We start from the raw sequence: 19,215 nt of genomic DNA on the forward strand, positions 1-19,215 counted from the left end.
TCAGTTCCTTTGCTACAACCCAAAAAAAAGTATTATATTTTCCTGCGAAGGGGACATGACAAATTAGTTCGGTAATAAAACTTAAAAGTAACAATGTTTTATTATAATACAACTACAAAAACACTATACAAAAAAACGCACATACTCTTTCAACGCAAAAATATCCTCGGCAAAATAACCATTGAACATTGAGTGAAAATAACAACAAATGAAAAAAAAAAATATAAAGTTGTATAAAAATGTTGTTGTACACTTTGTAATAAGCGTTTAATTCCAATGTTTACAAGCCAAACGTAATAAAACACGCGACAATTCCATCCATCCATCCGACCCGACCCGACCCAAACGACCGACCAACAGCCAACCAAACCAAAAACAACAAACAGAACACACTTTAAGGATCATAAACTACATGTTGGCAATGATTTTATACACATTTTTCTTTCTTTTTTAAATAAATATTTTTGTATTTTTTGTTTCGAATGCTCGTAACTTGTACAAGAGTCAATTGGTTGGTCTTTTTTATTGTTGTTTTGCTTGTTTTCATATGAATGAATGGTTGGATGACATAAAAAAAAGAAGCGAATATAACTTTATGGAACATGTATCATTCATTCATTCACTCATTTACTCACTCACCCATTCCATTCTTTTAGACTTATGTGCATTAGGCTGGTCTTAAAAAATGTTGTCGATGTTATCATCCCAACCTTTAAATTTATCAAAAATTTCGTTTTCGATTTTGGAATAAAATGCTCCAAAGAAATAATATACAATGTTTTAAAAGGACTTATGCCCGTAACTTCAACAAATACAAGTATTACAGTAATAGTTACATATGGGCAATTCCACGAGAATCGCTACCACGACTGAAAACACAAAAACCCTTGAAACTTTCTTTCAAGATGATTTGAATAGAAGAAAATAATAAAATGTTACTATGTGAAAGTAATAGATCATATTACAATATTTTAAAGACAAAAATATTATTTTTTACACTTCTTATATATTTAATTTTCTATTCACTTCTTTAGTTTTTGTATACATATATTTACAGAATATATATATTGTTTTATTATAAGAGAAAAATCTGTCACGTACGGTATGTCACGTACGATATTAAATTTAATTTCTTATAAAATCATCCAGAGATTGTCTTTATTTAAATATGACGGATTGTAATGTAAAAATATTTCCGTTAGTGTATGAAATTAAAAGAAAACATAATGCCTCTCACGATTCGAATATTTCTACATGTACCTCAAAATGAGTTCCGTTTTATGTCACGTACGATATACCCTTATTTCGCTCAATATTTTTGATAACAATATTTCGAAAGAACTTTTTAGTATTTTAAAATATAGTACCCTCTGAATGGAACATATAGACCAAATTATTTTTCATATATCCTTAATTTTGCAAAATTTATTCCACTCTATAGGCGTACAAATGTCACGTACGATGATATGGAATTGCCCATATGGTGAAAATCTTTTAAATTAATATCACGTTACCTTTTTGGTAAATTTTTCTGTTGGATATTTTACACAGTGTATATCTATTTTTTGATATTACGGACATTAAATGGCATCCAACTATTAAAGTCTGGGAATTTTTTTGGAATCATTTTATTGGGTGCATGACTTAAAAATTCAGGATTTTTCTGACCTTTTATTTTGAAACATTTGTGCAACATATATTTATCAAATATCTCAGACAGAGCGTTCTGCATTGATCGAAACAAATAACTAGTAGCACTGTCCAACATTTTGAGACTTTTTGATTGGAACATAATAGCGACCCTATAATTCCAAAAGGGCATGTTGAGTAAATCATTTTTGTAGAATAAACTTATAGTCAAGCTGGTCTGAGTTTTTTTTTACAGTGGGTCAAAGTTGCAATTTTTTTAGTTATATTGTGGAATTTAATGGGGATCATTTTTGTGGAAGATCATAACCCTCTAGCTCCTCTCTTTAGGATTAAAATATTCTAAGAAAATTTTTGCCGGAAAATTTCAGTGGGAGTCACCAAAGATACCAAAGTTGTAAATAATGCTCCTTACGCTTAATTAGCTAAATTACACGCCACATGGTTTTCACATTTTATTAAAAAAATTGCCAAAATTCCATTTATTATCCGAATTAGCTGAAATTTAAAATATAAATAGTCCTTGAGAAGATCCACAAAAAATTATTTATTTTATTTGCTCTATTTTTTTGTTTATTTTTTTAGATATGGCGGACCTACGAAAGGTAGACATTTTTGTTTTAGAATATCAGCTATATTTGTGATAAAATTCCAAATAAAATATAAACAACTTACTAACAATTATATTGTCCCTATAAAAAGTTACATCCATCCTAAATTGGAACATGTAAAAAGGCCGTATTTTTACGTTTTTCCTCAAAAAAGTCACTATATTTTTTCTTTTATAGAAAAAAAAAATACTTCCTAAATAAACTAAATACCATTTGTATATGTCGCGGAAGGAGAACTTAATGCAAAAGCGTGTAAAGTAAATTACACGCTTTTTGTAGATCTTCTCATGTACTATATTATTCGGTTCATAAATGGATTTTTGGAGATTTTTTTAAAAAAAATTTAAACTTATTGAAATTGAAAAAATTTAATAATTTGGATTAAAAAGCTTAATTTACAATTTTTGAAGACTTGATTTTCTCCAAAAAGGGTCATATTGATCCTATAGAGAGGAGCTAGAGGGTTAAGATCTTCCACAAAAATGATCTCCATAAAATTTCACAATACAACTCTTATAATAAGAAAAATGTAAAAATCTTTGAAATCGGATGGGAAACAATAAAATGCCTACTTTGAGCACCCATAGCGCCGCCGCTGGAGCATTTGTAGGGTCCATTTTAATAACTTAAACTCGAATTCTCCTTGTCTACGCCCATGTCAAATTTTCAAATAAGCCGTTTAGAAATGCCAGATTTATTTACCAAAAATTTTGATTCTGCCCCACTGTGGCTTGTTTCAAACGAATCACTTGCGTTCGTTCGCTACAGGTTCCCTATGATGGTCTAGCCATATTTCAGCAGATCTTAATAGATTGGACACTTTTGGTCCAACCAAATACAGAGCATTACTTTAGCGGGTAGACATTTGGCTTTGGTGTCGATTAGGCTTACGATCTCATAATCTTCCGATTTCTTTATGGATCCATTTGTCATCGCAAGTAATGATTCGATGCAAAAATGATTTTCATTTATAGCGTTCATGTTGCATCTTAGACATACAAAATCGTCTTTCAAGGTAACCAATTTTTTGGTTACCTGAACTCGAATATAAAGTCAATGAATTAAGATTCTGTAAGGCTTATCAAATGTGGCGGATCATAAATAGCCATTTGAGAGATATTTTCTGTCCAATAAAAGAATATGAGTCTAATATAGTGAAATTGATATGCTTCGGACTCACAATGGCTTACAAACATATTATTTTTCAAATAATTGGATAGCTCGTAAATCATTGAAGATATCTAAATACAATTTAACACAGTCAGAGATGAGATGATCCTATATCCTGAATATTTCACAAAAATATAGGTACAAACCCAGCAAAAATTAGAGCTTGCTGGAAGCAGGTTTGTAAGGGGAGTTTAGCTTTTCAGACATACAAACCTGCTTACAGAAGGCATTATTTCTATATAGCGAATACTCACATAGCTATTGCCGATTTCAAAGTCCGTACAGTACAACATGCTTCCTTGTTGAGGAAAATAGTTAGTTAAATAATTATTTAAATATTTCACTTATTTATTGCTTCTCAGTAAGGCGTAATAGTAAGCGATTATAATATTCTCTTTTTAGCTTCCTATCACCTTCCATTTTTTACTAGGAAATATCTCAGGGCCACCTTAATGTAGATACGATTATGAATATGTGTTGTTTGGAAAACAATATCAGTGTGTATGATAAACATATAAATTGCATTTTGTTATCCTCTGACCTACAGTTGGTATTAAAGTATCAGTAACTTGCAAAATATTGGTTCATAATGTATTACAAAGACTACTATTTAGTCTCTCTAGGTGCATTGTTGACCATATTATGGGAGAGGCTTTTATATTGGACACATTGGAACGCTTTTGTCTTTTCGACAACCAAAAAAGAGTAATGCTTTTCAGGTGGAGATCTCAGCCTTGGGTGTGGCTACAAACTTTCAGAGGTTTTTCTGGGTATACGGGATGAATATTGGGAACTGCACTGATAGTCAGCCGGCCCTGAAATCTTTATGAGTGTCCCTGAAATTCTGTTTATGAAATTTCTCGGATCTCTGAATGACATGGCGAGACATTCTACAGTTGGACTACTATCTGGATAACGGGACACCAAAAAGTTCCTCGAAACTGATTCGATGGTCAAAAGGGGCTCCCCTCGGTCTTAGATGAAGAGGTTGACTGGTTGTATGGTGTACTCATACTGAAAACGATGAATCCAGTTGGTACTTTATGATCCCCGCCAATTAGATGGTCCTATGCATCAACAAAGGTCATGTGGTCTATGTTTGGCAGTCTTCGAATGTGATCACTTGTCACTGCGTGTTGGGTTTGTATGCTGGGGGATTAATGCTCATTTTCAATTACTTCAGCAGGAGTTGGCATGATCAATGAGAGGAGCAGACGTAAACTTCCTACACTGGGACTGCCCGGTCTTAGCTGACCATACATACGAAATACTGGTTATCTTTTTGAAGAAGGTTGTAAGGGGGTATTTTGGTTGAAGGCTCAAATTAGTCAGATACTAGGAATTTATGCCCTCTTCCTGGCCCCTTTTTACCCAGGTATCCCAGGGGGACCCATAGAGGTCCTACGTGTGTCACATTTAAGAGCCTGTTCAACCCAATCTTACCTACTATTTAGTTGGTATCAAATTCGTTGTAGACCGTTTAAAAACAGTAGGTATTTCCACAATACTCTTGTGGTTTTTCTATAGGTGGGAAACTACAAAATGTTTATGTGAAAGAGAGCAAAGTATGGGCTAAAAAGTTACCACAGAGTTTGACAATAAAAATTGATTTGTTAATATATTGTGTACAAATAAATAAAAAATAAATAAATTTACCAACTTATAAACTACATACTAACATCTACATTAATATACACTTGAAATTGTTGGGATTATTTCAATTCTTTTTCCTACTTAAATAACAACAAAAACAACAAAAAAAAACGAAAAATGTTTTAAGAAATATTTTTTTAGTAAATTACTCTTTTTGCAAAGTTTTTGCAATTTGTATTTGTTCACATAAATTTTATGCTCCAACAAGATAGTTTTATGGCCAATTCTTTTTTAAGGTAAAGAAAGTGTAATTTTGTATTCCTTAAGTGCAATTTGTAATTATTCAAAATACAATAAAAACTACGAAAAAAAGAACTCCTTGAGTCTCTAGCATGTGTGAGAGAGATATTTATGTGTTTTGAAATACAAAATGTTTTAATGTTTTCAACGTTTTTAGTTTAAAAGATATTTATGTCTCTGAATGAGAATTGATGACATTTTCCAAAACAATTACATTCAAATCCCATCTACTTATTCACATTCACATACGAATTCGTATGAAATTCACTTACGCATTCGTGTGTTGAATTCAAATAAACAAAAACCATTTGAAATCCATAAACTCATCGTAAATGGTTGTAAATCACACAGGGTTTAAATAAATATTACATTAAAAGGATGAGCTAAATGAAATGTTTCGATGTGAGAATGAATGTGTGATTTGGTATGAAAATAAATTTGAGTTTTTTTTAAAGTAGGTTTTTAAATCAGAAATGTGTTATTGTTTAATTATCAAATTATTGATGTTAGTTTGTGTAATTCAATTAAAAAATTTAAAAAGTGTTATTTGGCTCTGGCCTAACTTTTAGTATTCTTAAAGAACCTCAATGAATAGAAAATTCTTTTGGAAAATAAAACATTTGTTTATTTTTTCTATGACTAGAAAATTTATATGAAAATAACTCCAAAAATATTTAAAAACTAAGTGATTTCTAATCAAAAGTTCCGTCTGTTTTACAAAATCAGATCTTTAAAATCTTCTTAATATAAATAAATAAGAGTACTTTATTCGGTTGAACAGGATGTGATATATCCTTCATCTAAACTTTAAGCTAAAGCTTAAAAACAAGTTTTTGGAAAAAAAAATGTTTGTTGTAAAAAAATGTTGGTGATTTTTTGGCGAAAAAAAGTCTTTCAAATACAAATGTACATACAGTCCATGTGCAAAATAGATATATCCAAAACTACTTCAAAAAATCGATGTAGTCGTGGGTTTTTGCTCTTAACTTAACCATTTATGGGCCGATTTTATTTATATTCGTTCTCGATCCGTATAAATGGGCGAGTTTATATAACAATTCCTTATTTCGATTAAAAAATAAACTTTACGAACACGCCAGATATCTTATGGACGTAAATTTTGTATTAATATATTAGACATTCTTCGCGAATTTTGGTATTGAAAATCACTAAATTCGCACCATTAGTGGCGGAGTTGTAAGCAAAAAACCAATACTCAATTTTCGAAACTTATTTCAGAAATATGGCTAAAATTTAAAATAAATAAATCCCCGAATAATTCAGTAAAATTCCAGATACTTTTCCGTAGAAAACTTAAAAAAAAAAAATTCTGGAAATTTTTAAATTCCGAAAATAAAATCTAAAAATCTCCAAAATTTACAATGTTCGGAAAATTTTAAAAAAGTATATATTTATTTTGGCTTATTATAACGCATACATAATTTACCAACAAATCTTAAAATTTCTAAATTTCCAAAAAAATTAATCTAAAAATCCCAAAATCTCCAATATTCAGGAAATTTCTAAAAATAATAATTTTTGGCAGAATATTTATTTAGAATGTATTTTTCAATAGAAAAAAGTAATGAAATCTTAAAAAACGTAATCCTAAATTAATATGGAAAATCCCCAAACTGGGATTATAAGAAATTTTCACAAAATTTTATATAAATTTACAATAATTTCATAAATTCAGATTTCTGAATACTATAATTAAATTAATTCCCAAAATAATTTTGAAAAATTCCAGAATCGGGGAAAATTGTAACAAATCCTTCAAAAAATAGTAGATTTGATATCTTTGATTATAGAGCATGAATAATTTACCAACAAAACTAAAGATTTCTAAATTCCCAAAAAATTGTCTAAAAATCCCAAAATTTCCAATGTTCAGGAAATTTCTAAAAAATTATTATTTTTTGCAGAATATTTATTTAAAATGTGTGTTTTCTATAAGAAAAATGTACTAAAGTCTTGGAAAATTAAAATGAAAAATCCCCAAACTGAGATTATAAGAAATTTACTAAAAATGTTATATAAATTAAATTAATTCCCAAAATATTGTAGTTTTTCAGAAGTATAACATGGTAATTAACATTTTCCCTCAGAAAATAGTAAATTTGTTGTCTTTGATTATAGAGCATGAATAATTTACCAACAAATATTAAAATTTCTATATTCCCAAAAATAATCTAAAAATCCCAAAATTTCCAATGTTCAGGAAATTAAAAAAAAATAATAATTTTTGGCAAAATATTTATTTAGAATTTGTTTTTCAATAAAAAAAAATTAATGAAATTTTAGAAATCTGAATTCCCAAATTAATATGGAAAATCCCAAAACTGGGATTATAAGAAATTTACTCAAAATTTTATATAATTTTATTAGAACTTCCAAAAAACTTATTTCTGAATACAATCAGCCCAATTATGAATAAAAATTCCGCGTGAGTTTTTTCCCTTATCCCTTTTCTCATTTTTCCTATTCAAATTCAATGGGAAAAAACTCCCGGGGAACAAACTCCCGCGGAATTTTTTATTCATGATTGGGCTGAATAATTAAATGAATTCCCAAAACAATTTTTAAAAAATCCCAGAATTGGGGAAAAGTATAAGTCAATAATCATTTTCCTTCAGAAAATAGTAAATTTGTTATCTTAGATTATAGAGCATGAATAAGTTACCAATAAATCTAAAGATTTCTAAATTCCCAAAAAATAATCTAAAAATCCCAAAACTTCCAATGTTTAGGAAATTTCTAAAAATAATAATTTTTGGCAGAATATTTATTTATGTATTTTTCAATAAAAAAAAAGGAAATAAAATCATAAAAAATTTAATTCCCAAATTAAAATGGAAAAATCCCCAAACTGGGATTATCAGCCCAATTATGAATAAAAATTCCCCGGGAGTTTTTTTCATTTTTCTCATTTTTCCTATTCAAATTCAATGGGAAAAACTCCCGGGGAATTTTTTATTCATAATTGGACTGTATAATAAATTTACTAAAAATTTTATATAAATTTATTAGAATTTCATAAAATCAGATTTCTGAATACAATAATACAATTTAATCCCAGTGGGAAGAAAAATATAGCATGGTATTGAACATTTTCCTTTAGAAAATAGTAAAGTTGTTGTCTTTGATTATAGAACATGAATAATTTGCCAACAAATCTAAAGATTTCTAAATTCCCAAAAAATCCTAAAATTTCCAAAGTTCAGATAATTTTTAAAAAATAATAATTTTTGGCAAAATATTTATTTAGAATGTATTTTCAATAGAAAAAAGTAAGAAAATCTTAGAAAACGTTATTCCCAAATTAAAATAGAAAATCCCCAAACTGGGATTGTAAGAAATTTAAACAAATTTTATATAATTTTACATGAATTTCATAAAAACAGATTTCTGAATATAATAATTAAATTAATTCCCAAAATAATTTTGAAAAATCCCAGAATCGGGGAAAAGTATAACAAGTCAATAATTACAGATTTTTCAGCTGATTGTGTATTTTATAACATTAATAAAAGAAAATTTAAAGATTTCTAAATTCGAAATTAAAATAAAAAAATTACAAAATTTCCAATGTTAAAAAATTGCTCAACATAATTTTTTATTGTAGAATAATGAATTTAGGAATTCCCAAAATGATTATTGAAAAAACACAGGAATGGCAGTATATGAATATCAAATGTGCTGATTGTGTTTAGAACACTAATTGAGTTCTGCAGATTTTGGGGATGGCAAACTGTATCCTGGGCATATCCTTTCGCTTTATTGATATTGTGGTACCATTTGTGGGACTATAAGTTCACGAATTTCTAGTTGATTCTTGTTCTTTAAAAAAAACCTGTAATTGTAATATTCATTCATTCATAACTAAATGTACATATCTGTAAAATTTCTTTTTAAACCCCTGTTCGAAATATGTTTATTTTCTTCCCCACCAAAATCACTGCTCCTATAAAATGTCTACCCATCTACGTATGAGTACATATTTTGTATTTAATGTATTTAAAAAGATATAAATCATCTGTTTTTTTGTTTGTTTGTTAATATTCATATCAAACCAATTTTTGTTCTTACCCTGTTTGAGTTCGTTCTCATCGCCGAACGTACCTACAAACTCACAACAGTCAAGTGACAAATGCACATTTGCCTCTCATAAACATGTGTGTTTGTGTTTATTTATAAGTTCGTGTGTGTGGATGTGTGTTTGCCACTTGAAATGAAAATGTCAAAGAGTCAATTATCATAAATTTGAATATTTTGTTGAATATATGTATTGGATTTTGTGAAAAGGACACTTAAGTATTGGTTTGATTATGTAAACGTCAACATTAAGAGTGTGAATTTAATTTAACAATTATGTTTAAACAAACTTATAAGCAGAGAGGAAAAATAGATACGGAAAAGGAAATAACAACGGTTGTTGGACAATTTTGATTTGAAGATGTTCAGTAGGGTGGCACTTATTTTGTTTGGATTTTCGATCGGCATTTGCCGATTTTGAACTCAATTTTTTAATATTTGAGTATAATTTTCTTTTATTTAACATTAACAACAGACATTTTATGGGAAAAATAATTTAAGACATTTTATTGAAAAAAGAGTCAAGTACGTTTTAAAGAAATACAAGTATTTTTGTACATATTTTAATTGTTAATAGAATTAACAAGGTGTTGTAAAGAGATTCAACAAAAAATTACAATTTATTTTTATAATTAAAGGCTTCAAAACATAGAATATCGTTACCTTGATATAGAAAGGACTTAACTCGTGGTTTTTTAAGGCTAGATTTTTTTGGGTAAATATGATAAGGACTGAGATCGAAAAATTCTTAACACACGTTTTTCATTAAAACTTTTAACCTAAGTATTATTTTTGTTGATCAAGTTACCTTTGTAAAGCTTGGCTTATTATGTTTAAACTTTAAAGTCAATTATGTTCATTTGTTATTAAACTGATTAAAATGAGTGAGGAGAAAAAATTGCGTACTAAAATTATTAAATATTTTCAACAAAATCCAACTTGGTCCTACAAAAAGTTGGCCAAACACTCAAAGGTCTGCCGTCAAACTGATTCCAATGTTAGTAAATAGTATCGGGAGAACTTGTCCGTTGATAGAAAATCTGATTCGGATAGATTGCATGGTCCACATGAAGTTTCTAAAGCCAACGAATAGAAAGCATTTTCAAAAGAGCTCCCAACACATCCGGACTATTTGGTACGAAAAGTTAAAGATAATGCAGGTTTAAAAACATACTAGGCTCAAAAAGTTAGAGGCCAAAGACAGAGCATGGAAATTGAAGTCAAATTTTATAAAAAAAAAAATATACCTGCTGAATAATTGGTGACAAAACTTATGTTCTGACTAATTTTTTGCAGCTTCCGGGTCAAAATGTATATGTTGCTGATGTTGGAGGGAATATTGTAGAAAAGTTTAGAACCCAAATGCAGAAAATGTTCCCAAACAGTTCTTGGTATGGAAAGCAATATGCAGTTGCTGCAAAATAAGTCAAACATTTGCTACAAAGGGCTCTATAAATACCGAAATTTACATCAAGGAATGTTTGCAAAAAAGGATGCTTCCATTCATAAGACTTCTTAATGTGTCCACTTATGTTTCGCCTGATTTGGCATCATGTCACTATGGTAAGCAAGGTCTTCAGTTGTACAAGAACAATAATGTGATATTTGTACCAAGAGAGGACAATCATCCAAACTGCCTGGAGAGATATTAGGCTCTTGTTAAAAGAGAATTGAAGAGCACAAAAAAGGTGTCCAAAAGTTTGGAAGATTGTAAAAGGAGATGGACTACCTGTTCCAACAAAGTGACAGAAAGCTCAATAAAAACCTTTATGGAGGGGTTTCCGGAAAAGGTTCATAAATTCATCACTATTGATTAGAACTATAAAAAATTATATTTGTTGTAAGTTGTAATAACACAGGGCAAAAAAATCGAAAAAAAATTTAGAGGCTTTTTAAACCACTACACAATTTTGATGTATTGTGTTTCCAGTAGTACAAATATGGTCCAAATTTAAAATTCTATGGAGAAGTTTTTTTTTTAAATTTTTGTTTGTAAAATTGTGAATTTTTTTAGACATTTCTCCACATAATTTATGATAACTCAAAAAGGGTTAGTTCGATGTTATTAAAATAAATTTAGAAAAGTTTAAATTTACATGACCTTTAATCCATTTATATATTGCGTTTTAATCGGCTCAGTAGTTTCGGAATAACATTAACAAATTGAAGCAAAAAATATATTTTTTGTGTTTTAAAAAAATCAGAAAAAATCGAAAACGGCAGAAATTTTTCAGGTTTATTACTTTGTCGCAAAGCCGCATATAATAGCAACAAAATGAGATATTGATCATAAAAATCGATTGATTCCTTTCGAGTTTATTCACAATTACGTGAATTCGCTCATTTTCACAAAATTTTAGTTTATTTTTAATATGCATAAAATTGAGGAGTTAATGTTCTTCTTTCGATTGATTGAATTTTGAAAACATTTTCCCCATGCCATGTACAAATTTTCACATATATATTACGTTTTAATCGGCTCAGTAGTTTCGGAGTTATAATAAGAAATTGAAGCAAAAAATATATTTTTTATGTGAAAATATCAAATTTTTTTGTTTTAAAAAAATTATGAAAAATCGAAAACGGCAGAAATTGTTTAGATATATTCATTTATCGCAAAGCCACATGTAATAGGAACAAAATGAAATATCGATCATAAAAGTAGATGGATTATTTTCGAATTTATTCACAATTAAGTAAATTCGCTCATTTTCACAAAATTGTATGTTCTAACAAGCGTGTACTTTGAGTGTAAATTCTACATGTGTTTTGTTATTGTAACAAAAAGTTTAACAAAACCCCTATTGAACTATTTTTTATTAGATTTATTTTCAACAGTTTATTTAAATTTAACTTAAAACTCGAAGCTTCAAATAATATGTGCAACCTCTAAATGCTGTGAGATGTTGCACAAATTTGTATAACAATTGTAGTATAACAAAGCTGTGAAATCTTTTCTAATAGAAATTATATATTGTGCTTAAACTTATTGAAATTTTTATATAATCTTTGCATATTTATTACAAATGACTTGTCTTAAATATTAAATCATACAATTTAATTTCACTTTTTGTGCAATAGTTTAACAAACTCTTGTCCTTTTTATATATAGCAAATATGTAGATTTTTAAAATTATTCAACTGTTTATTGTTTGTATTTTTAGATATTTTTTTGTAACTCCTAAAAAACTCTTCGAACACAAATTGATTTTATTTTTGTTGTTGGCGATATTTTTTATGTTCTTTAAAATGTCCTTTAACAAGGAGTAGAGCAAAAAAAAAAACCGAAATATTTATTGTATTCTAATGTTTGTTTATTTATTGTTTTTGCTTTTAACTTTTATTTTCAGATGGAGATCCCATCAAACTACCAGACAATTTGGAAAGCTTGCCAAGAGCTGACAGTTTTCCGTCACAACGTCATCGTTGGAATACAAATGAGGTCAGTTGCTTGTTCGTTTTTAGTTTTATACTTGAAAGTATTTACTTATTTTACATTCGCCACTCCAAAATACTAAAAATACCATAACAGTGTACAAAAAATTTTAGATTATTCCAAGTACAATCATTCTTATTCGAACATATTCTAAGTGTAAGTTTAAGTATGTTTTTGGGGTTCGCTATATGTTGGCTGCATTTAACTTGAAGAATCCATCATCATCTATCCATCTGTTTTTGGATGTTTGTAGTTTTATTTCTTATTTTATTTAAATTTAATGTCTTATTTTGTTGTGTTCGTTTGTTTGAGTTGAGTCAAGTTTACTTTTTATTTGGTTGTTTATTGTTGATGGCATTGACGACGCGCGTAATGTAAATGGTGAATGAATGTAAAGTAGAAGCCATCACACCATCATCACCTCAAAAATCATGAACCCAGAATGTGTTGACATTAACAACCGTTTACTTTAAAAGTTTAAATTTAACTGGTTGCAAAGAAGACATTAACAATGTTGTGACAAGATGTCACAACATGATTTTATTTTGCAAATTTTTTTTCAATGTTGTATATTTTGTGTTTTGCTGTTTAAATCATGAATAGAAAATAATGATTATTCTGGAAATTTCAAACAAACAAAAAAAGCAGATACAAGGATCAACAGGAAAAAAATAATTGATTACATCGATGTTATTCTCAGCAGATTAACATTTCACAGTATGAGTAAAAAAAAACATCACTTAAACCAAGCCTAAGCATGATAAATACTAGGGTAAATAATTAATCGGGGTTTTGATTTAATCGGTTAATAATCGGTTAATTTTAAATTATTCGATTAACCGAATAATTTCTATTTTAATTTTAAACTGAAAAACAAACAAAACATAACAATTCAACAATCCTTTTTATACAAATGTGAGCTTTTTTTAGGATTTTAGGGAGATCTTCTGAAAAAATCTTTAAACAAAAGAAATTAATTTAAATGTTTTCCTTTTAAATGATTTTTTCTTTAGTTTTAATAAAAGTTGGCTTAGAAAAAAAAACTCTATCACTGATTGTCTATGTTGGAGAAATCAAAAGTAAGGCATGATAAAGAATATCCAATTTCTCAGTTCTTTTTTTTAGTTTTTTCTAATTTTTTTTAGATTTGAATACTCTTAATAGTTTTTTTTAAGTTCTGATAAAATACTCGTTTCTGTAATGTCCTCCGACTCATTTGGACAAAGTTTATCATAGAACATTGTAGAAAAAATGTCATTTCCAAATTCCTTAGTTTCAGTTTTGGAAAACTATTGTTAAAAGGGAATGTTCATGAGTTAAGACATACAATTTGAGTGTTTAAAATTATATTTCTATATAAAGTGCAAAAAAAAAAGAAATATCGGTTAATCGGTTAATCGACACAAATTAATCGGTTTATTTGTTATTTGAAAATCGGCAATTTTAAATTATTCGAACAGTTAACCGACAAAAATTAATCGGTTAACCGATTAACGGTTAATCGATTGAATACCCTAATAAATACTATGGGAACTCTGCACCATCAATTTCAATGGTAAAAAAGTGGTTTACTGAATTTCGTTGTGGCCGTACAAGCACGGAAGATGCCGAACGTTCTGGTCGCCCAGTTGAAAGTGCGAGAGATTGGGGAAGTCATATACTTCTCAGATTTTTTTTTTAAACAAACACAAACTGCGAAGTGTTTTGCTTGTCTGCAGATACACCCAGAGTCTCTGACGGGAATCGAACCCGCAACCCTCAGATTAATAGTCCAGCACAATATAGACTGGTCTATCGGAGCACCCATGGCTCAATAGTTTAAACTTTTAATGGTCACTTGGGTATGAGAAAGATTTTTCGACGTTTCACCAGAGACCAAACAGTAGTCAAAACAGTCGGTTTCTCCGGGTGGATCGGGACCAAAGAAGGTCAAGGTGGGTTTGTCAGCCAAAGAAGTAGTAATGTACGCGGTATAATAAGCAAAAAATATCTTGAGAGATTGTGGAAGTCATATGCTTCTCTCATGGCTCAGTAGTTTCAATTTTTAATGATCACTTGAGAAAGCTTTCCGCAAGATGGGAGCCGCGTTACCTCACAATCGACCACAAACACTATGGTGTGACAACTTTGCAGGAGTATTTGGCATTGTTCAACCGCAATATGGATGAGTTTTTGCGACGTTTCATCAATAGTCAAAACAGTCGGTTTATCGGAGTGAATCGCGACCAAACAAGGCCAAGGTGGGTTTGTCAGCCAATAAAGAAGAGATGCACGCGGTATAATCCACATTGACTACCTTCAAAAGGGTAAAACAATCAATGGCGAATATTATGCCAACTTATTGGGTCGATTTAATGAGGATTTGAAAAAAACCGACCGCATTTGGCCAAGAAAAAAGTAATTTTTCACCAGGACAATGCAAGAGTGTAGTTACCATTACAAAAGTTCATGAATTTGGCTCCCTCATCCGGCCTATTCTCCGGACTATTTATTGTTTCCAAACCTGAAGAAATGGCTCGACGGATAGAGATTTGACTCTAACGAATACCTGTTTTGATGACCTCGACAAATCTTACTTTTTGAAATCAATACAAATATTGGAAAGACGTTGGACAAGTGCATAGAGCTCAAGGAGTTTGTTGAAAAATAAAATAATTTTTTAACAAAAAACCAGTGATTTTGACACGAAGACCGAGAATTGGAGGGATTACATCATGAAGATTGTTGTAAAACTCAACAAGATCTTGCAAAATCATTGGGGGCTACTCCAGCATCAATTTAAAACAAGTAAGAAAGTATGGTCGGTCAAGCCCGAACATATAATACCCTACAATAGTAAAAGAGCAAACAATTTTTTTTAAATTTCAATAATTTATATTTTTGAGTGATTTTCGGAAGTGGGCCTTATATGGGAGCTATGACCAATTATGGACCGATCACCATTAAATTAGGTCGTGTGATTTATGTCTATATGAAAGTTAACTATGTTGAATTTTGCAAGTATACCAACATTTTTAAGCGATTTATGCACGTCAAAGTGATTTTCGGAAGCGGGTCTATATGGGACCTATGACTAATTACGTATCGACCGTAACAAAATTTGGTGACATGAATTTTGTATATATAAAATTTATTTAGAGCGAAATTTGTGGATATACATTTATAAATTAAACATTTATGACCGATAAAGTCCAATTTCGTAAGGACATTTGTATGGGGGCTAGGTGAAATAATGGACCGATTTCACGAAATATCTTCAAAATTGCGACCTGTACTCTGCGCACAAGGTTTACATGGACAGCCAGCCAGACGGACGGACATCGTTTAATCATATGTTCCCAGAAATATGAGAAAGTTTTGTTTAGATGGGGTGAATTCACTGTAGAATATCCTTTTAATAGCCAACCTATTCCCATGATAAAACGTAGTATGTTACTCAATTTAAAGCCAGTTACACTCTCAAGTTCATCTAGAAATCTGTTACCTAGCCAATTAAATCTATGACTCTGTAGTCTCGGGCAGTTGTACATAATATGCTCTACTGTATCCAACTCATCTACATCCCTACACACCCTACAAACATTCTGTGTGCTATTATCCCATTTACCTATGAAGGCCCCAATTGAGCAGTGACCGGTTATCACTCCTACTAGAATTCTGAGACTACATCTATCCAACCCAATTAGTGTTTGGTTGCCTTTGCATCTAGTTTTGGCAAAATGACTTTGGACACTTGACAATCCGTCCTTATATCCCAGGATTGGTTGTTGGAGTCACGGAATTTTTCAAATATTAGCCTGTAAAATGATATATCGGAGGTCTTACTCCCCGTTCCCTAGTACCATGGACCAGATCAGAGCCATGTCTGGCCAGTTCATATGCCAATCTGATTGAAAACTCTTCAAGAGCTCCCCTGCAGTCTTCCACTAAACTAGAATGTATTAAGTGACATTTCAAATTTATATTGTGCAAATGTTTCAAAATAAAAGCTAAAAATTTTAAAAAAATCCCGCATTTTCAAATCATACAAAATTGCAGGTTCTTAAATATTTAAACGCACATAGCATTTGGATATCAATCAAAATGAAAGCTTTCATTTGACACTAATTTTAATTATTGTGGCAGTTGTTTGAGAACAAAATGTATTTGGAAGTTAATGCTGTTTTAAAGTCTTGAATTTTTAACTTTTAAACCTTTTAATAACAACTGCCAATAAATTTAATCAGTTCACACATTCTGCATAAATTAGTTTCCTACTAGCGAAAGTTTTTCTTAATTTTCTCACGTCTAAAACTTTCCTCAACAACTAAACAATGAAAATTTACTTTGATTTTATTAATTAAACTTTTTTAAAAAACATTTTATTTGTTTTTTGTTTTGTTTTGAAAACAATAACTTTTAATATTTAACCTTTTGTTTGGTCACTTCACTTATTTATTTATTTATTTTATTTTGGTTACTTTATATGATAGGAAAACGTACAAAAAAAAAAGAACTGTTTATCTAGTGTTTAAATTTGGAAAAATTAAAACAATGTGGTTACCCGCACTCTTCTGGTCACATTTTCTGTGTTAAACCAATTGCCGGTAAAAATGCATCTATCTATCTTTCATACATTCTTACACGTTCATTCGTTCGTACTGCTGCTGCTCTCCATGAGCTCCAGCTACACAGGAGGACAGAGATTTCGACGTAGTTTCGAGTTGTTTTGTGTTGTTTGTTTTAACTGCTTGTTGTTGGTTGGTTGTTACACGACCAAAATAAGCGTGCGTAATTTTATTTATGTTTTGTATTTGGACAATATTACATTTATTCATTCATTCTCGCTCGTCCGTCCTTCCGTCCGTCCACCCATCCGTTCGGTAGGTAGGAAGGTATTTGCGTGCAACCCAGTTGCATTTGTCGAGCACTTTTTGCTATTTATACTGACGATCGATATCGATCACTTGACTCGAAACTTCAAATCAAATTTTTAACCTCTAAACCTTATGCGATTTTGCTCAAATTTTCAACATTTGGTTTTTAGATTTAATGATCTTATACCAGCCATTCAAACTTAAAAATATCGCTGGGTATCATTTCATGGCATTTACGAGCAGAACATCCAACCATCCAACTAGTTAACCAACAACCATCCAACCAAAAAAAATACTACTCGTACATATTTAACATACGTACAGGTTGACTTCCACTTTACCAATGTTTGGAATGTTGCTTTACTCCGTATGGGCCATTCATTCGTTTAGTTGTTGTACATTTTTTTGGTTGTATTTTTTTATTTTGTTTTACAGAATTTTACGTGTTTGCTTTTTTTGTTTTTTTTTGGTATTTTAATAAACTTTTATTTTTAATTTAGTCAACTTGTTTTATATACTTGGTTGGCATTCATTTCGTTTGAACATGAATGAGCCTGTGAACGAGCAGCGAATGTATTAAATACTTGGTATTAAGTGTTTGTCCAGTATCATCATCATCACCACTGCCATCTCTCCCAGAATCTATAAATACATTGTATTAAAATATGTTGTAGCATTTCGAAAACCCATCATAATCAACATCATCATTCCTGACTTCATTTGCCTGCTCTGCTCATTGCTCTACCCTCAGCCTTACGAAATTTTCTACACTTTACATTTAAGCCAGCGTTGGACGCCGTTGAACTTTACCTCTGACAAATGAATATTTGCGGTTGCTCTTAATTCACAAGTAAAACAGCGAAAATTAAAAATAAAAAGCCAAAAAAAACCGAAAAAAGAAACATAAGTTTTTCATTGTAAATAGTTGACTTTTAGCATTACGTGAGCCTCAGGCTACAATTTTGTTTCGTTTCATTTACAAACATACATTTTTTTGTGGACACCTTTAGTTTGTACCAAAACTGAACTCGTGGAAGACGGGAAATGTTATGAAGAAAATTTCCAAAAAACACTGGCAAAAATTAAACAGACTTTGGGTTTTCAATAAGGAAAAGAAATGCGAGAATCTTTTAAACAAAGGAAGTAAAATGATTATTAACAGTTTAAATCCAGTTTTTTGTTAGAAAATGTAAACAAATATTTCATATTCTTTTGTAATTTTAACTAAATAGATTAGTTTTTTGTTAGAAATGTGATGAATAACTGAAATAGTATTATTTGTTTAGTTGAATGACTTGGAATATTTAAATTAAATTTGATTGTTCATTAGCTTTAAATTCTTAAAACCTTTGGATTTATAAAATAAATTTGAATCTTATGTAAGGCAAATATTGTTTTTCTATTCATCAATATTCTCAGCAGTGCTAAGGACACGCTAGAGTTGAATTGCTTAATATGTGAACTTGCCTGGCATGACATATGACGGTAATGTCGAAAATAACTCAAG

The 19,215-nt window shown here is 30.1% G+C and overlaps 1 protein-coding gene across 3 annotated transcripts in view; it reads left to right on the forward strand.

Moving 5' to 3' along the window:
* Positions 1-19,215, forward strand: part of Camta (Calmodulin-binding transcription activator) — a 211,387-nt gene that overhangs the window by 133,532 nt on the left and 58,640 nt on the right. For all 3 annotated transcript variants that reach the window (XM_065511212.1, XM_065511214.1, XM_065511213.1), the window contains one exon: positions 12,767-12,858. In XM_065511212.1, coding sequence (XP_065367284.1) covers positions 12,767-12,858 — 92 coding nt within the window. The remainder of the gene's footprint in view (positions 1-12,766; positions 12,859-19,215) is intronic.

This window comes from Calliphora vicina, chromosome 5, assembly GCF_958450345.1.
Source record: "Calliphora vicina chromosome 5, idCalVici1.1, whole genome shotgun sequence".
NCBI lineage: Eukaryota > Metazoa > Arthropoda > Insecta > Diptera > Calliphoridae > Calliphora > Calliphora vicina.